At 46.7% G+C, this 18,622-nt stretch overlaps 1 protein-coding gene across 1 annotated transcript in view; it reads right to left on the reverse strand.

Annotated features, from left to right (window-relative positions):
- LOC140460009 (uncharacterized) overlaps window positions 1–18,622 on the reverse strand; it is a 122,309-nt gene that overhangs the window by 52,310 nt on the left and 51,377 nt on the right. Inside the window, exons 4-5 of the mRNA XM_072554414.1 lie at window positions 11,251–12,353; window positions 8,362–8,462 (exon numbers count right to left, since the gene is read on the reverse strand). Coding sequence (XP_072410515.1) covers window positions 8,362–8,462; window positions 11,251–12,353 — 1,204 coding nt within the window. The remainder of the gene's footprint in view (window positions 1–8,361; window positions 8,463–11,250; window positions 12,354–18,622) is intronic.

Genomic DNA, 18,622 nt, shown 5'->3' on the forward strand with positions numbered 1-18,622 from the left:
GGGGTTGGGACATCATGTTGTGGTTGTACAGGATGTTGGTGAGGGCACTTTCAGAGTACGGAGTACAGTTCTGGTGGCCCTGTAATAGGAAGAACACTATTAGAGAGGGTTTAATAAAGATTTACCAGGATGTTGGAAGGACTGGAGGGTTTGAGTTATAAGGAGAGGCTGGGACTTTATTCACAGGAGCACAGGAAGTTGGGGGGGACCTCATTGAGATTGATAAAATCATGAAGAGTGGAGGGAAGGTGAATAGCAAATGGCTCTTCCTTAGCGTAGGGGAAATCAAAACTAGGGGGCTTTTTTTAATGTGAGGAGAGAGATTTAAAAGGAACCGGAGGGGCAACATTTTGAAAGAGGGTGATTTGCATGTGGAATGAACTTGCTGAGGATGTGGTAGATGCAGGTACGGTTACAACATTGAAACAGCATTCGGATGGATACATGAGTAGAAAGGTTTAGAGGGATATGGGCCAAATGCAGGCAAGTGGGACTGGTTTAGATTGGGAATCCTGGTCAACATGGACAAATTGGACCAAAGTGTCTGTTTCTGTGCTGTATAACTTTATTGAAACCAGTAGATTTCTGAAAGGGGCTTGACAGGATAGATGCAGATAAAATGCTCCTTTGTGGGGAGGGTCATCGAATTCCGACAAGGTGGAAGCAGGCCATTCAGCCCATCTATTTCACTCTGGCCCTCTGAACAGTATCCCACCCATAACCCAACCCCTTACTCTGTATTTCCCATGGCCAAGCCACCTTAACCTGTATATCCCTGGTCACTTTGGGTAATTTAGCACGGCCAATTCTCCCTAACCTCTACACCCTAATCTATAAATTACCTTCTCAAGAATGTAATTTAAATGCAGAGCTTTTCTAAGACTCAACATTGGGACACAGATTGTCTCTACTTATAAATAGGGCAACGTCCCTTTGAAATGTAGATTCATTTAGATATAACTGCGTCACTTTACATATGAAGATATCCCTTTGAATGTGCTCACATCCCTTTGAAATATAATCTTGTCCATTTAAACCTCTTTATTTGCAGAAATACCCGCTAAAATGTCCACGTCCCTTTAAAATGCAGATTTCCCCCTTTAGATATGACGCCGTTCCGTTAGATGTCGGAATATCTGTTTAAATTGAGCCGTGAGCTTTCCCAATGTAGACAGGGCTCCTCGAAACGTGGCAGTGTCTCCCCCCCCCCCCATCCCTCTAATCCCTTCCTGTTCATATACCCATCCAGATGTGTTTTAAATGCTGTAATTATACCGGCCTCCACTACTTCCTCTGGCAGTTCATTCCATACATGCACCACCCTCTACATGGAAAAGTTGCCCCTTAGGTACCTTTTAATATCTTTCTGCTCTCACCCTAAACCTGTGCTCTCTAGTTGTGAACCTCACCCCTACACTGACAAAAAGACATTTTAAAAAAAAGTTGAGCAGCCAGACAAAATGCAAAAGCTATAAAACGTTGAGCCACTTGGGGAAAAAAGAACTGTGGCTCTACCCTTTGTTTCTCCTCTTGGCATTTGAACACTTAACATCTGTCAATAACACCAGCATCGCCACAGAGCATATTGTGTCTGCTCCTCGGTGTGAACAACAACGCACCTGCTCGCTGGTGTCACCAACACATTGTCCATGCTCCTCGCTGTCGGCAGAAAAGGCGACATCGCTTATCTCTGTTCCTAAAGGTCTTCCTTTTATTCTTAAAGCTGTGCCCTCTGGTACTAGTCTCTCCTACCAATGGAAACAGCTTCCAAATGTCATTGCACTGTGGGGATGAAGCCCTACCCTGTCCGGTAATTTCTGCTGGTGGGTGAGACTAGGCCTCAAGGTTAGAGGGAGTAGCTTTCAGACAGAGATGAGGAACTGCTTTTCCCAGAGGGTTGTGAATCTTTGGAATAGTCTAGATTAGTGTGGTGCTGGAAAAGCACAGCAGGTCAGGCAGCGGCCGAGGAGCAGGAAAATCGATGTTTCGGGTAAAAGCTCTTCCTCAGGTGCTGCCTGACCTGCTGTGCTCATTTCTGACAGTCTCCTGTACTATGTTTCCAATGTTGTGTATCGGTTGCAGCAGTGAATGAGTAGCCAGTAGTGTTAGAAATTGTAAAGTTTTCAGGAGCGCAATGTCATCAGCATTGTCGTTTCCTGGCAGCACTGAGAAGGGTGGGCTTGGTTCATTGGAAACGATGTGGAGGTGCCCGTGTTGGACTGGGGTGGATAAAGTTCAAACTCAACACCAGGTTATCGTCCAACTGGCTTATTTGGAAGCACGAGCTTCTTCATGGGGTGTTTGTGGTACAGGATCATAAGACACAGCCACCTGATGAAGGAGCAGTACTCCAAAAGCTAGTGCTTACAAATGAGCCTGTTGGAGTATCACCTGGTATTGTGTGAAATTTAACTTCATACACCACAGTCCAACACCAGCATCTCCAAATCAGGTAGATAGTTCTTTGAAAGTTGCATCATTGGGAGATAGGGTGGTGAAAGAGGCCAGTCAGGAGCCCTGGAGGACTGGAAGGTGACTGGTCCTCCTGCCAATCAGAGCCTTCCTATTGTCTGAATGCAGATGTTGGAACATGAGCTTCGGAAGCTGCTGCTGCTCTGTCTCTGAGTGAAGATCGAGTTTGCTCCAGACTGCAACCTCTTTACTCTGTCAACCATCTGTGAGTAGGGTACTCTCTTCCCAACTCCTTTTCCATTTTTTTCATTCTGGGCTTCAATTTACGACTTGCAGCAACCGCAAGGAAAGGGAATGAATTCAAGGAGTGGACAGAATCAGGAAAAGTTTGTTTATAAACAGAGCGGTTCATGTGTGGAGTGAATGTAAAGAGGAAGTGGTGGATGCACATTCAGATGCAACGTTTAAAAGACATTTGGATAAGTATATGAAGAGGCACGGTGCACAGGGATATGGGCCAAGCACTGGCACGTGGCCCTAGTTTAGTTTGAGAACGTAGTCAACGTGGACTAGTTGGATTGAAGGGTCCGTTTCTGTGCTGTCTAACAGTAACTGTTCTGTCGTGGTCTTAAAACTATTTTCTTGCCTTCCACTTTCAACGTGGATACTGGACCTGCATCCAACACATAAGCCATTCAAAAGAAAAACCCACCTCCCGCGCACAAAAAAATCCACACTTTATTGTTCAAAAATCAGATGAACTCCGCCTTGAGTAAATTCAATGACCCCCTAACTGCAGGAAGACATCCCCACTTCTAATCTCAGTTCAACCTGCTAATATACCACTTACCTTGCTGAACCTGTCTGACAACTGGCATTGACTGATGTAAAAGGATGCTGCTAATCAAAGCACTGATCACAGGGTGGAATGGTGTCAGCTCGGGTTTCAGGCCCTGATTTCTCTGTCCTCTGTTGATCCTCCTATTCCCACAGACTAAAATGTCGGTCTGTTCTCAGCACGGCTGGATTTCTGCTAAAGCGTTGACCTCCCTCCCCCTCCCCCTCCCCCCTCTCCTTTATAACTTCGGGAACGATAAAATATTCAATCCAGACCCAACCCACAATCTCCCAGCCTGTCAACCATCCTGATAAAAGGTGCAGTCACAGCAGGGAATCAAATAAGAAAAATGAAACAATCATAAATAGGCGCACGTGCTTAATGTTTGTTCATGAGGAAGTAAACCAGGAATCTCTTAGGAATCTTACAGTGCCCTACTTGAGGAATTCTGTCACCCTTGCATCTATTAGTACCCAGCTATGAATTACAACAACATTTACACCATCAGAAATAAAGCATCAGTTATCAAATAGACATAGAGATATACAGCACGGACGTAGACTTTTTTTCTGTCTCATACACACACAAGATAGATCATCCGTGGGGGTGAGTTTGTATTTGCAGCATGATGTTTAGGGTGGAGGTTTGCTCGCTGAGCTGTAGGTTTGATATCCAGACGTTTCATTACCTGGCTAGGTAACATCATCAGTGGTGACCCCCAAGTGAAGCGAAGCTGTTGTCTCCTGCTTTCTATTTATATGTTTGTCCTGGATAGGGTTCCTGGGGTTTGTGGTGATGTCATTTCCTGTTCATTTTCTGAGGGGTTGATAGATGGCATCTAGATCTATGTGTTTGTTTCTGGCGTTGTGGTTGGAGTGCCAGGCCTCGAGGAATTCTCTGGCATGTCTTTGCTTAGCTTGCCCCAGTCGAAATTGTGGGGTTATTTTCATCCGTACGAGGGCTACGAGGGATAGAGGGTCGGGTCTTTTTGTGGCTAGCTGGTGTTAGTGTATCCTGGTGGCTAACTTTCTTCCTGTTTGTCTGACGTAGTGTTTGTGGCAGTCCTTGCAAACCCCCCCCGGAACCCCACCCAGGAGAAAGATATAAATAGAAAGTAGGAGACAACAGCTTCACTTCACTTGGAGGTCACCACTGATGATGTTACCTAGCCAGGTAATGAAATGTCTGGATATCAAACCTACAGCTCAGCGAGCAAACCTGCACCCTAAACATTCTACTTTGCTGAAAGACTGCACAATCTGCAGGCAGTCAATACATGTAATATATTGTAAATTCCACTTTGAAAATAGATAATGGGCCCACTACGTTTTGGATGTGAGCATAAGTGGTATAGTAAGTAAGTTTGCAGATGACACCAAAATCGGAGGTGTAGTGGACAACGAAGGAGGTTACCTCAGATTACAATGGGATCTTGATCAGATGGGCCAATGGGCTGAGAAGTGGGAAATGGAGTTTAATTTAGGTAAATGAGAGGTGCTGCACTTTGGGAAAGCAAATCCTAGCAGGACTTATACATTTAATGGTAAAGTCTTAGGGAGTGTTGCTGAACAAAGAGACCTTGGAGTGCAAGTTCATAGCTCCTTGAAAGTGGAATCGCAGGTTGACAGGATAGTGAAGATGGTGTTTTGTATGCTTTTCTTTATTGGTCAGAATATTGAGTACAGGAGTTGGGAGGTCATGTTACTGCTGTACAGTTGGAATATTGCGTGCAATTCTGGTTCCCTTCCTATCAGAAAGATGTTGTGAAACTTAAGGGTTCAGAAAAGATTTACAAGAATGTTACCAAGGCTGGAGGATTCGAGCTATAGGGAGAGACAGAACAGGCTGGGGCTGTTTTCCCTGGAGCGTCAGAGGCTGGGGGCTGACCTTCTGTAGGATTATAAAACCATGAGGGGCATATATAGGATAGAGAGACAAAGTCTTTTCCCTGGGGTGGGGGAGTCCAGAACTAGAGGGCATAGGTTTACAGTGAGAGGGGAAAGATATGAAAGAGACATAAGAGGCAACCTTTTCATTTAGAAGGTGGTACGTGTATGGAATGAGCTGCCAGAGGAAGTGGTGGAGGCTGGTACAATTGCAACATTTAAAAGGCAACTGGAGGGATATGGGCCCCCTGCTGGAAGGTGGGACAAGATTGGGTTGGGATATCGTGCACAGGGATGTGCAGGTTTGGTGCATTAGTCAGGGGTAAATGTTGAGCAATAGGGTTAGGGGAATTGTGTGGGTGGGTTACCCTTCGGAGGATCGGTGTGTAGTCTTTGGGCCGAGTGGCCTGCTCCCACACTGTGGGGAGTCTCTGAAGGGGAAGGGATTTTTGTAAACTGTGCAAGGTAATGCAGGCGTTGTGCGGGGACCTGCTGTTGGCCTTGCCCCGCCCCTTGCTCCTCCCCCTGTTGTTGAGCTGTCTAAAAAACAACTACTCTTTCTCTGCCTTTTTGCTGGGGGGATCTGAAGCTGTAACAATGTTGGGATGCAATAAAGATTACCTGAACGTTCTGCTAGAATGCAGGAAAGGTGTGTCAGTATCCCAACCTTAAATCGGACTGGTTCTATTTCCAAACTAGGAATTTATAAGATATTACATGGATTGACTACCTGTGTGTTGTGTGCTTTTTGTGCAAAATTGAATATATCTGCAAATATACTTCTGCAAATGCACCCCATCGTTATGTGTGTGTGTGAGAGAGAGAATGTGTGCACATGCTTTGTAAAGGGAGTGTGACGGAGGAGAAGCCTGTGAGAGGGTGTTGGGGGTGTGTGTGTACATCTGAGAAAGAACGTGTGTATGAGAGAGGTATAGATAAGTGAGGGGTTGCATTTTCCTAAAATAAGGAAGGGCAGGGCTTGTACGTGGGGGTGGGGGTGGGCGTGGGCGTGGGGGTGGGGGAGGTGGGGTGGGGGAGGTGGGGTGGGGGTGGGGGAGGGGTGGGGGAGGTGGGGTGGGGGTGGGGGAGGTGGGGTGGGGGTGGGGGTGGGATCAGGTACATACTTCATTGAAAGTTGCATCACTGGTTGGAAGAGTGGTTCAGAAGGCATTCAGCACACTTACCTTATTTGTTCACACCATTGAATAAAGGAGTTGGGACATCATTTAGAAGTTGTACAGGATGTTGGTGAAGCCACTTGTAGAGTACTGAGAACGCTTCTGGTGGCCCTGTAACAGGAAGAATACTATTATAGAGGGTTCAGTAAAGACTTACCAGGATGTTGCCAGGACTGGAGGGTTTAAGTTATAAGGAGAGGCTGAGACTCTCTTCACTGGAGCACAGGAGGTTGAGGGGTGACCTCATTGAGATTAATATAATCATGAGGGTTCGAGGTAACATGAACATCAAAAATAGCGAGGAGCCTGCACGGTTATGTCAAGTGTGCCTTAGTGAAGTCCATATAGATCACATTACTGCTCTACCTTCCTCAAAAAACTCAATCAAGTTTGTGAGACATGATTTCCCACACACACAACCATGTTGACTATCCCTAATTAGTCTTTGCCTTTTCAAATACATGTACGTCCTCTCCCTCAGGATTCCCTCCAACAATGTGCCCACCACTGATGTCAGGCTCATTGGTCTATAGTTCCCTGGCTTGTCCTTACCACCCTTCTTAAACAGTGGCACCACGTTCGCCACCTCCTGATACTGCCTGGCTTGCTCTTCCAGTCTCCTGTCTGTCTATTTTGCCAATTGAGACACAGGCCTGGTTGGCATGGACAGGTTGGACCGAATGGGTCTGTTTCCATCTCTATGACTCTAAATAATAAAGTCTACTTTTCCAAATAATAAACTATATCCATATTAACAAGGCTTAGTGCACCACATTTACTAACCATTCTCAACAGGTCCTGCCCCTTCAATAACTGAGGAACATATACATGCTGGTGTATAATCTCCTTCACTAGGATTTACACACTACCCTCAGCAATTGCACAAGGAACAGTGAGGGGGGTAAACAGCCCGAGGATTAAACAGACAGTGAGGGGGGTAAACAGCCCAAGGATTAAACAGACAGTGAGGGGGGTAAACAGCCCGAGGATTAAACAGACAGTGAGGGGGGTAAACAGCCCGAGGATTAAACAGACAGTGAGGGGGGTAAACAGCCCGAGGATTAAACAGACAGTGAGGGGGGTAAACAGCCCGAGGATTAAACAGACAGTGAGGGGGGTAAACAGCCCGAGGATTAAACAGACAGTGAGGGGGGTAAACAGCCCGAGGATTAAACAGACAGTGAGGGGGGTAAACAGCCCAAGGATTAAACAGACAGTGAGGGGGGTAAACAGCCCAAGGATTAAACAGTGAGGGGGGTAAACAGCCCGAGGATTAAACAGACAGTGAGGGGGGTAAACAGACAGTGAGGGGGGTAAACAGACAGTGAGGGGGGTAAACAGACAGTGAGGGGGGTAAACAGACAGTGAGGGGGGTAAACAGACAGTGAGGGGGGTAAACAGACAGTGAGGGGGGTAAACAGACAGTGAGGGGGGTAAACAGACAGTGAGGGGGGTAAACAGACAGTGAGGGGGGTAAACAGCCCGAGGATTAAACAGACAGTGAGGGGGGTAAACAGCCCAAGGATTAAACAGACAGTGAGGGGGGTAAACAGCCCAAGGATTAAACAGACAGTGAGGGGGGTAAACAGCCCAAGGATTAAACAGACAGTGAGGGGGGTAAACAGACAGTGAGGGGGGTAAACAGCCCAAGGATTAAACAGACAGTGAGGGGGGTAAACAGACAGTGAGGGGGGTAAACAGCCCGAGGATTAAACAGACAGTGAGGGGGGTAAACAGCCCGAGGATTAAACAGGGATTTTCCTAACGGCCGCCCTCCCGCCGCTTCCTCGCTCGAGCGACTTCTCCTCCCAACCGCCTTCACCCCCGCGTGACGTCTGCACGTGGGGGATGGGCGGGGCCGGGGGAGATGGGCGGGGCCCGGGGGAGATGGGCGGGGCCCGGGGAGCCTCCCCGTCACCAAGTCACAGCCACCTCGCGCTACAACTGTTCATTCACAAAAACAAACTCTCCTGTCTCACTCTGCAGCTGCGGGGGGCGGGGACACTGCCACGTTTCGAGGAGCCCTGTCTACATTGGGAAAGCTCACGGCTCAATTTCAACAGATATTCCGACATCGAACGGAACGGCGTCATATCTAAAGGGGGAAATCTGCATTTTAAAGGGACGTGGACATTTTAACGGGTATTTCTGCAAATAAAGAGGTTTAAATGGACAAGATTACATTTATAAGGGATGTGAGCACATTCAAAGGGATATCTTCATATGTAAAGTGACTCAGTTATATCTAAATGAATCTACATTTCAAAGGGACGTTGCCCTATTTATAAGTACAGACAATAGGTGTGAATTCTGTCTGTGTCCCAATGTTGAGTCTTAGAAAAGCTCTGCATTTAAATTACATTCTTGAGAAGGTAATTTATAGATTAGGGTGTAGAGGTTAGGGAGAATTGGCCGTGCTAAGTTACCCATAGTGACCAGGGATGTACAGGTTAGGGTGGCTTGGCCATGGGAAATACGGAGTCAGGGGTTGGGTTATGGGTAGGATACTGTTCAGAGGGCCAGAGTGAAATAGATGGGCTGAATGGCCCGCTTCCACCTTGTCGGAATTCGATGTCCCTCCCCACAAAAGGAGCATTTTATCTGCATCTATCCTGTCAAGCCCCTTTCAGAAATCTACTGGTTTCAATAAAGGATGACAGCACAGAAACAGACACTTCGGTCCAATTCGTCCATGTTGACCAGGATTCCAAACTAAACCAGTCCCACTTGCCTGCATTTGGCCCATATCCCTCTAAACCTTTCTACTCATGTATCCATCTGAATGCTGTTTCAATGTTGTAACCGTACCTGCATCTACCACATCCTCAGCAAGTTCATTCCACATGCAAATCACCCTCTTTCAAAATGTTGCCCCTCCGGTTCCTTTTAAATCTCTCTCCTCACATTAAAAAAAGCCCCCTAGTTTTGATTTCCCCTACGCTAAGCAAGAGCCATTTGCTATTCACCTTACCTCCACTCTTCATGATTTTATCAATCTCAATGAGGTCACCCCCAACTTCCTGTGCTCCAGTGAATAAAGTCCCAGCCTCTCCTCATAACTCAAACCCTCCAGTCCTTCCAACATCCTGGTAAATCTTTACCGAACCCTCTCTGATTGTAATTGGAAGAATACTGGGCCATCAGAACTGTACTCCGTACTCTGAAAGTGCCCTCACCAACATCCTGTACAACCTCAACATGATGTCCCATCCCCGATACTCAATGGGGTGAACAATGAATGCTATGCTGCTAAATGCCTTCTTAACTGCCCTGGCTACCTGTGATGCAACTTCCAAAGAACTATGTACCTGAACACCACCCTCCCCATGTCTGTCTGTTCTATAACATGACCCAGGGCCCTATCATTATCTGGACAAGTGCTGCCCTTCCTTGTTTTAGCAAAATGCAACCCCTTGCTTGTCTTAATACCTCTCACACATATGCTCCCCCTCAGACTCAGACACACACACACACACTCCTCCTCCCCCCAATACTCTCACAGGCTTATACACCATCACACTCACACTTTACCAAGCATGCACACACTCTCATGCACAAACTCACATGCACGCACACACAATTCTTTGGGGTGAATTTGTATTGGCAGAATTATATTTGCAGATACATTCAATTTTGGTCAAAAAGCACACAATGTCCAGGCAGTCAATCCATGTAATATTTTATGAATTCCTCCTTTGGAAATAGAACCAGTCTGATTCAAGATTGGAATACTGACAGACTCTGACCTCACACCTTTAATGCATGGTCTGAGCTGAGATGTTATCTTTTTTATAAAACCTTAAGTCATCTCAAGAATGTGACTTAAAAGATGTTCTGGCAGTTACACATTAATGAACCAAAACCTGCACCCATTCTAAGAGATGAAAGGCTTAACAGCAATCTAGGCTTGTTCAATATATTCTATCAGTTGCATGATCTTTTGATATACGTTCTGTGTCTTACGATGCTGCTCCACAGCTACCCGATAAAGGAGCAGCACTCAGAAAGCTAGTGCTTCCAAATAAACCTGTTGAACAATAACCTGGTATTGTGATTTTTTAAACTTTATCACCCCAGTCTAATACCAACCCCTCCATATCATTTCGACTGAACACAGCCCCCACCTCCTGGTGCTGCCAGGAAACTTGACAATGCTGATGAAACAACGCAGTACCTGAAAGATGTACAATTTCTAATGATACAAGCTACTCATTCACTGCTCCATCTGATACACGACATTGGAAACTCTGCAGAGGCTGAAAGACAGGAGCAGCTTTAAAACAAAAAACCTCTCGGAGCTCAAAGCTTTCAATGAGAGTCTGAGCCCGGCGGTAAGTTCAGGTAACCTTGATTGTGACCCGACTTTGTTACAGCTTCAGATTCCCCCAGCAAAAAGGCATAGACAAAGTAGCAGCTTTTTAAACAGTTCAAGATCAAAGCCCACACACACCCCACTGTCTTTACTATTGGTCAGCAGCAAGTTGTCCCTTTGTAATTGGATCCTTGGTACAGCCGTAATCCGGAGGAAGTATTGCCTCACTCAGCAATTTTAACCCATACCCTGTCTCCAAGTAAGTGTCTCCCTGCTCATTTGCCAGGAAGGGGCAGTGTAGAGTCAACCAGAGTGCTGTGGGTCTGGAGTCAGGTGTAGGCCAGACCGGGTAAAGGATGCAGCTGGAACGACTGAGTGAATCCTTTCCCACAATGGTGGTTCCCTTCCCTAACAAGGGAGAGAGGGAATCAGATGGGGGCTTTCTCCCCCGCACCACCCCCTCCCTGAAACGGTCTCATGGTTAGATTCCGAACTCCACATTTCTGACCAAATACCAATTCCACCATCTGCCACAGTGGGATTCAAACCCAGGAGTCCCCGGAACCGGGTTGATAGTCCAATCGATAATGGCACTTGGCCGTCACTCCTTCAATCCCCCTGCGATGGCACGTGAACTCGCTGGTGCTTCCGCAGGTGGGAGGAGTAGGTGAAGGCCTTCCCGCACTGAGAGCAGGTGAATGGCCTCTCCCCGGTGTGGATCCGTTGGTGCCTCAGCAGGGAGGAGGATGTGCTGAAGGCCTTCCCACACTCGGGGCAGCTGAAGGGCCTCTCCCCCGTGTGGACACGCTGGTGGCTCCGCAGGTTGGAGGAGCACGTGAAGCCCTTCCCGCACTGAGAGCAGGTGAATGGCCTCTCCCCCGTGTGGACCCGCTGGTGGGTCAGCAGGGTGGAGGAACTGCTGAAGGCCTTCCCGCACTTGGGGCAGCTGAAGGGCCTCTCCCCCGTGTGGACCCGCTGGTGGGTCAGCAGGGTGGTGGCCTGGGTAAAGGCCTTCCCACACTCGGGGCAGCTGAAGGGCCTCTCCCCCGTGTGGATCTGCTGGTGCCTCATCAGGGAGGAGACGTGGGTAAAGGCCTTCCCGCACTCGGGGCAGCTGAAGGGCCTCTGCCCCGTGTGGACACGACGGTGACTCCGCAGGGTGGAGGAATCGCTGAAGGCCTTCCCACACTCGGGGCAGCTGAAGGGCCTTTCCCCCGTGTGGACCCGCCGGTGGCTCAACAGGGTGGAGGAATACCTGAAGGCCTTCCCGCACTCGGGGCAGCTGAAGGGCCTCTCTCCTGTGTGGACCCGCTGGTGGGCCAACAGGGCAGAGAAAAACACGAAGGCCTTCCCACAATCTGGACAGCTGAAGGGCCTCTCCCCCGTGTGGTCCTGCTGGTGGGCCAGCAGGTGGGAGGAATGTCTGAAGGCCTTCCCGCAGTCGGTGCAGGGGAATGGCCTCTCCCCGGTGTGACTGCGCCGATGAGTCTCCAGGGCAGACGGGAAACGGAAGCCTTTCCCACAGTCACCACACTTCCACGGTTTCTCCACAGGGCGGGATTCCTCTGATTTCTCCATGGCCACAGCTTCGGCTGCACACAACCACGTGTAGATCCTCTCCCTGCCGTGAAGTCCCCTTCCCAGGCCGTATAACTGTTTCAGTCTCCACGCACAGTTCGCTGTAACAGTGGGGTCTCTCGTCCAGTCCCACTGATGTTGAAAACATACTCAGACAGGAACCAAAAAGCTTTGATCCCTCTCCCAGAAATCACGGTCGAAAATGTTTGCTGGCCCCAGTGGATTGAGTGACTGTCAGACATTAACATCAAAGTGAGGGTCGGAGATGCTGGAGAGTCAGTGGAAAAATGTGGCACTGGAAAAGCACAGGGGAGTCAGGCAGCATCCGAGGAGCAGGAGGGTCAATGTTTCGGGCATAAGCCCTTCATCCGTTGATTTTGAAACTTCCCTCTTCAAATCTTCAAAAACTCTGTCAGAATAGATTACAAAGCTCATCACTGCCAGTGCAGGGTAGAAATTTTGAACAAGCATTTCTACTGTCTGTGGAATATTCTTTTCTTTTGGTATTCCACAAAATTGAAAGCACCATCCCACTCTCCCTTCCCTTCTGTTCTCACTCCGCTCTAACTAATTCCCCTGAAGATGCTGATTCAGGATCTTACAGGGGCAGAAAAGCAAAAATGTCAAGACATGATATGATATCTCTCTGAATTTTGGATACCTCCACCTGAAAAGCTAATATCTTTCACAACACTGGGATCCTGCTGAGAGTGAGCAGGTCTGATTTTGGGAAGCAAAAAGAAAGTGTCAATTCAGGGTTAACCTGCAATGCAGCTTCTTGAGGAACAACCAGACACAAAATGGTTAACGTCCCCAGGAAGGTGGGAGCAAAATGAGACATCAAGACATTAACACCGACATTAGAGAGAAAGTGGACATATTGATGTGGCAAAAGTTAGTAGAAAGCCAGAGTCATGGAGATATATAGCACAGCAACAGACCCTTCTGTCCAACACGACTGTACTGACCAGATATCCTAAATCAATCTAGTCCCATTTGCTGGTATGTGGCCCATAGCTGGGGTCATCCCCATCCCCTGTCCTGAGACCTTGATGCCTCCAAGCTGACCCTCAAAGGTTCGGTTTGTCCCTCCATTCTTTCCCGGTTGTCTTTTGTAGGTTTTGAAAACATTCCCGACCTCCTCCCTGCCACCAACCAGATTCATTCCTCCCACTGACCAAGCAGGTCGTACCCTCTAACTGTCTCGACCTATCCCCACTTCTCCACCACCCCCTTTTATCTGCAGTTTCTGCACCCAGCCCCAGCCCTGAAGAAGGGTTACACCTGATATATCGACTTCTCCACCATCTGATGACTCCTGCCTAACTATTTTGCCAATTGAGACACAGACCTGGATCAACGTTTCCGGAGTCTGTCCCCGCCGAATTCACTCTCTTTCCTTTCAGTTGCTGAAAGTCAACAATTGAATCACAGAATGGTTAAAAAAAAGTGGAAAAGGGGGCGAGATAAGAGAGTGCCGTCCTCACAGACCTGAGACAGAGGAAGGAATTTGCAGTCTGGGTAAAGCTCAATCTTTATTCAGAGAGAGAGAGAGGATCAGGACTCGCAGCTTGAGAAGTTCATGGTCCAACTTCCGCATTCAGACAATGGGCTGGCTCTGATTGGCAGGAGGACCAGTCTCCTTCCAGTCCTCCAATGCTGCCTATTGGTCAATCAAAAGAAGGCCTCGCGCCGTTTTTTTCGCGTACAGCGATGAGCATGCCCAGTGTTTTGCCCAGTCTGCTCTCCGGGGATGTTGGTGTTACTGACAGATTGTAAGGGTCCAAATACCAATGAGGGAAAACAGATAGAGACACAATATTTTTCCCTTATGGCTCGATATTTTATTCCTTTTGCATTTTGTCTGGCTGCTCAATTTTTGTATGTTTTTTTTCCCTTATTGTGGGGGCAAGACCCCCAAGACCAGAACTGGAGGGCATAGGTTTAGGGTGAGAGGGGAAAGATTTCTGGGGGTCCTTAGGGGCGATCTTTTCGCACAGAGGATGAGGTATGTACATGGAATGAGCTGCCAGAGGAAGTGGTGGAGGCTGGAACAATTACATTATTTAAAATGCATCTGGATGCGGATATGAATAGGAAAGATTCAGAGGGGTAGGGGGCAAATGCTGGCAAATGGGTCACTAGATTAATTTAGGACATCTGGTCGGTGTGGACCGAAGGGTTTGTTTCTGTGCTGTACAACCCTGAGTCTATTTTTAGATAGTATGGAAAATAAAGAGCATGGAGGCATGGGAAGGGTTAGAGCATGGAGACCACTGCCAGTTTGTTGCAAAGGATAGTGGAAAGCTCTTACACCAATTAGCAGAGTAAGGTTGAGGCTGAAAGGTCACTATGGCAAGATGAGATAACAGTCAGTAAAGTTAGCCTCACCTGCTAAATATGATTGACAGGATTGGGACAATAAATATTTGGGACATGACATTAAATATCTAATTAATGATTGGTAGAGTCAGTCTGCTTGAGACTATTGATAATAAATATCTAATCATGACATTAGGAAAATATTAAGTAGGGTCTGGAATGCTGACACTAAATCTCTAACCGTGACATTAGAATAATATTAAGTAGAATGTAGGAAAAACTGTAAGGGTGCAACTAAAGAGATAATGGGAACTAACATCACTGGTTTATTGTGTAGGTAGCGTGAGGTACTTTTGATTAATATAGTTGGACATGCTGATAAGCTAACAAACACACTGCTCAGCTGGAGACAATGCTGTCCCCTCTGTCCAGGAGTAAATGCTGGAAAGGTGGGATTGTTCATAGGGAGGAGGATGGTCTCCGGCTACACTCTGATATCTATCAGCTCGTAAATGGGGCAGAACTGTGGAATTTAATCTCCAGGCAATTTGGGAAATTTAATAAGGGAAGGAAGTAAGCAATAAATAGTAGATCCCTACAGAGTGCAGAGGAACAAAGGGTCCTTGCTGTCCAAGTTCAGAGATCCCCGAAGGTATCAGTACAGGTAAAACGGGGGATGAGGAAGGCATCGATTTATACTTTTTCACACAGAGGGTGGTGCATGTGTGCAACGAGCTGCTAGAGGAAGTGGTGGAGGCTGGCACAAACACAATTTTTAAAAGGCAGCTGGATGGGTATGTGAATAGGGAGGGTTTAGAGGAATATGGGCCAAGTGCTGGTAAATAGGATAGATTAATTTCGGATATCTAGTCAGCATGGACGAGATGGACTGTTTCTGTGCTGTACAGCTCTATGGCCATCCCCTTCATTTTGAAATATTTTGGAACACCCTGTCAGGGTTCAGAGTGTGCCAGGTCCTGACACCTCCCTCCTCACATCTCCTGTGTATTTTAAATCAATAATACCGTTTGTATGTTACTGGGTTAGTACTTTAAACACACAGACACATACAATATAATCAGAATTTCTATTCGGTACAGACAGTGATGACTTGTTTCAACTTGCTAGCAGGGTATCAGAAGGGGAGGATCTGCAGACAGAAATCTTGGAAGAAATTCCATAACAAGATCTGACAGGGTCACTGAATATCGTTGGGGGGGTTGAGTCTGGAAAGAGAAATCCATTTGACCTGCTTCAAAAGGTACTGGACATCAGTGTGAGCAGAGGAGCACTCGGAGAGGAACATACCAGTGAACTGACCTTTAACTGGTTACACAGAATGAGTGTATGTGTCCCAGTGAACTGACTTTGGAACAGACTGAGAGAGGGGCTGGGGCATTTATTTTACCCTGGAGCATCAGAGCCTGAGGGGTGACCTTAGAGAGGTTTATAAAATTGTGAGGGGCATAGATAGGGCAAATAGCCTAGGTCTTTTCCCCCCAGGGTGGGGCAGTCAAAAACTGGAAGGCATAGGTTTAAGGTGAGAAGGGAAAGATTGAAAAGGAGCCTAAGGGACAACTTTTCATGCAGAGGGTTATGCATGTATGGAATGAACTGCCAGAGGAAGTGGTGGAGGTGGGTACAATTCCAACGTTTAAGAGGCATTTGGATGGGTATATAATAGGAAGGGTTTGGAGGGATATGGGCTGGGTGCTGGCAGGTGGGATTAGATTGGGTTGGGATATCTGGTCAGCATGGGCGGGTTGGACCGAAGGGTTTGTTTCCATGCTGTACATCTCTATGACTAGCACTCGGAGCATGGCTCCTTCATCAGGTAATTGTGGAGAATAAAATCATAAGGCACAGAATGGATGGAAAAACATTACTGTGCACTGATATCATATGTTGAAAAATCCTGCATTGTTAAGTCTTTCATCTTTTAGTATGGGCTGCTCGTATCATTCATTTGTAAATCCCAGAATTTCCTGAGAGACATTTTCTTGAGTTAACTCAAAGTTTTATAAGAAAAGGTGACATCTCAGCTCTGACAATGCATTAAAGGTGTGAAATCAGGGTCTGTCTGTATCACAATCTTGAGTCAGACTGGTTATATTTCCAAAGGGGAATTTACAAAATATTACATGGATCAGCCTGCAGATTGTGCATTTTTTGAGAAAAATCGAATGTATCTGCAAAAATAATTCTGCAAATACAAATTCACCCCCATGGATGTATATGTGTATATGTGTGTGAATGAGACAGAGAAAAGTCTATTCTGTGCTGTATATCCCGATGTCTACTTGATAACAGATGCTTTAATTCTGCTGGTGTAAATATTGTTGTAAATCATAGCTGGGTATGAATAGTTAGATGTTAGGGTGAGAGAGTGCCTTAAGAGGGGCAGTATAAGAATCCTGGGAGAGCCCTATTTCTGGTTTACTTCCTCATGAACAAACATTAAGCACGAGCATTTATTTATTTCTAATTTTGTTCTGTTTTTCTTGTTTGATTCCTGGCTAGGACTACACTCTGTGTCTGGATGGTTGACAGGCTGGGAGACTGTGGCTTGGGTCTTGGTTGACTGAATGCTTTATTGCTCCAGAAGGTGTGGGGATGGGGGAGGGGGGGGGGGGTCAAGGCTTCAGCAGAAATCCAGCAGAGCAGAGAACAGACCAATATCTTACTCTGTGGGAACAGGGACATCAGAGGAGAGAGAAATCAGGACCTGAATCCAAGCTGACACCAGACTTCCCTGTGATTAGTGCTTTGATGAGCAGCGTCAACCCTCTACCTTCACCTCGCTTCCCATTTGACTACCACCTCGATATTCAGGATCCAATCCTTGTCATCCTGAAGCCATGCCTCTGTAAGGAGTCTCAGATCATAATTATTCTCTTCAATGTGTGCAGTCAATTTTGTTACAATGCACCACACATTCAGAAACATCGTTTTTAGTTTCAAGTTTTTGTGATCTTCAGAATCCAGTTTTGATTGCTGGTACATTTTCTCCCCTTGTGCCTTTCTATCATTCTCGGATGTTCATTTTCCACATCACTACATTGCTGATTGGCCATGCTAAATTGCCCATAATATCCAGAGATGTGTAGATTAGGTGGGTTAGCCATGGGAAATGCAGGGTTATAGTTTCATAGTAAAAGAAGTAAGAGTTGGCCATTTGGCCCATCGAACCTGCTCCACCATTCATTATGATCATGGCTGATATAACCGTCGTCTGAGATCCTCCTCACTGCATTGTCCCAACTACCCTTCATTCCCATACCATGCAAGTAACCATCGAACTGTGTTTTGAATATACTTAATGAAGATGCTGCTACTGCTTCATTGGGCAGAGAATTCCATCGATTGACTGCTCTTTGGGAAAAGCAGTTCCTCCTCATTTCTGTCCTAAATCTACTCCCCTCAACTTGAGGCCTGGTCTCATCCACCAGCAGAAATGACTGGATAGGGTAGGGCTTCATCCCCACAGTGCAATGAATTTCCACTTTCCACCAAACTCTCAGATGTACTCACTCACTCGGTTGCTGTCTCACAAACGAAAGACTTCATTGTAAATTCTTTTGCTCCCAGTAGGGGCACAACATCTTGGAAAGCTGCTCTGAAAATCCAACCACACTTCTGCATTCACCGAAGACAATTCCAGTATTACGGCACAGAAACAGACCTTCCGGCCCAACTCGTCCGTGCTGGGGGGGAATATGTTAAGCTAGATATGCTTGCAAGCAGTTACAAGTAGCTGCATCTTGCTTCTGCAAAAATCGCAAGGCAGAATCATGAGGGTATATTCCAAGAAATAACTCACTGAAAAGGGGGGTGGTCGACTGGTAGAAGCAGATGTATTGACATGACAGTAGCAATGGTCACGCATATCGAGATTCTGGATGAAGGGCTTTTGCCCGAAACGTCGATTTCGAAGCTACTTGGATGCTGCCTGAACTGCTGTGCTCTTCCAGCACCACTAATCCAGAATCTGGTTTCCAGCATCTGCAGTCATTGTTTTTACCACGCACATAGGGAGTTAGTATGAACAAGATAACCAAATAAGAATCTGTCTTGCATCAGCAAAAGTAATAAGACC

This window comes from Chiloscyllium punctatum, chromosome 36, assembly GCF_047496795.1.
Source record: "Chiloscyllium punctatum isolate Juve2018m chromosome 36, sChiPun1.3, whole genome shotgun sequence".
NCBI classification, from domain to species: Eukaryota; Metazoa; Chordata; class Chondrichthyes; order Orectolobiformes; family Hemiscylliidae; genus Chiloscyllium; species Chiloscyllium punctatum.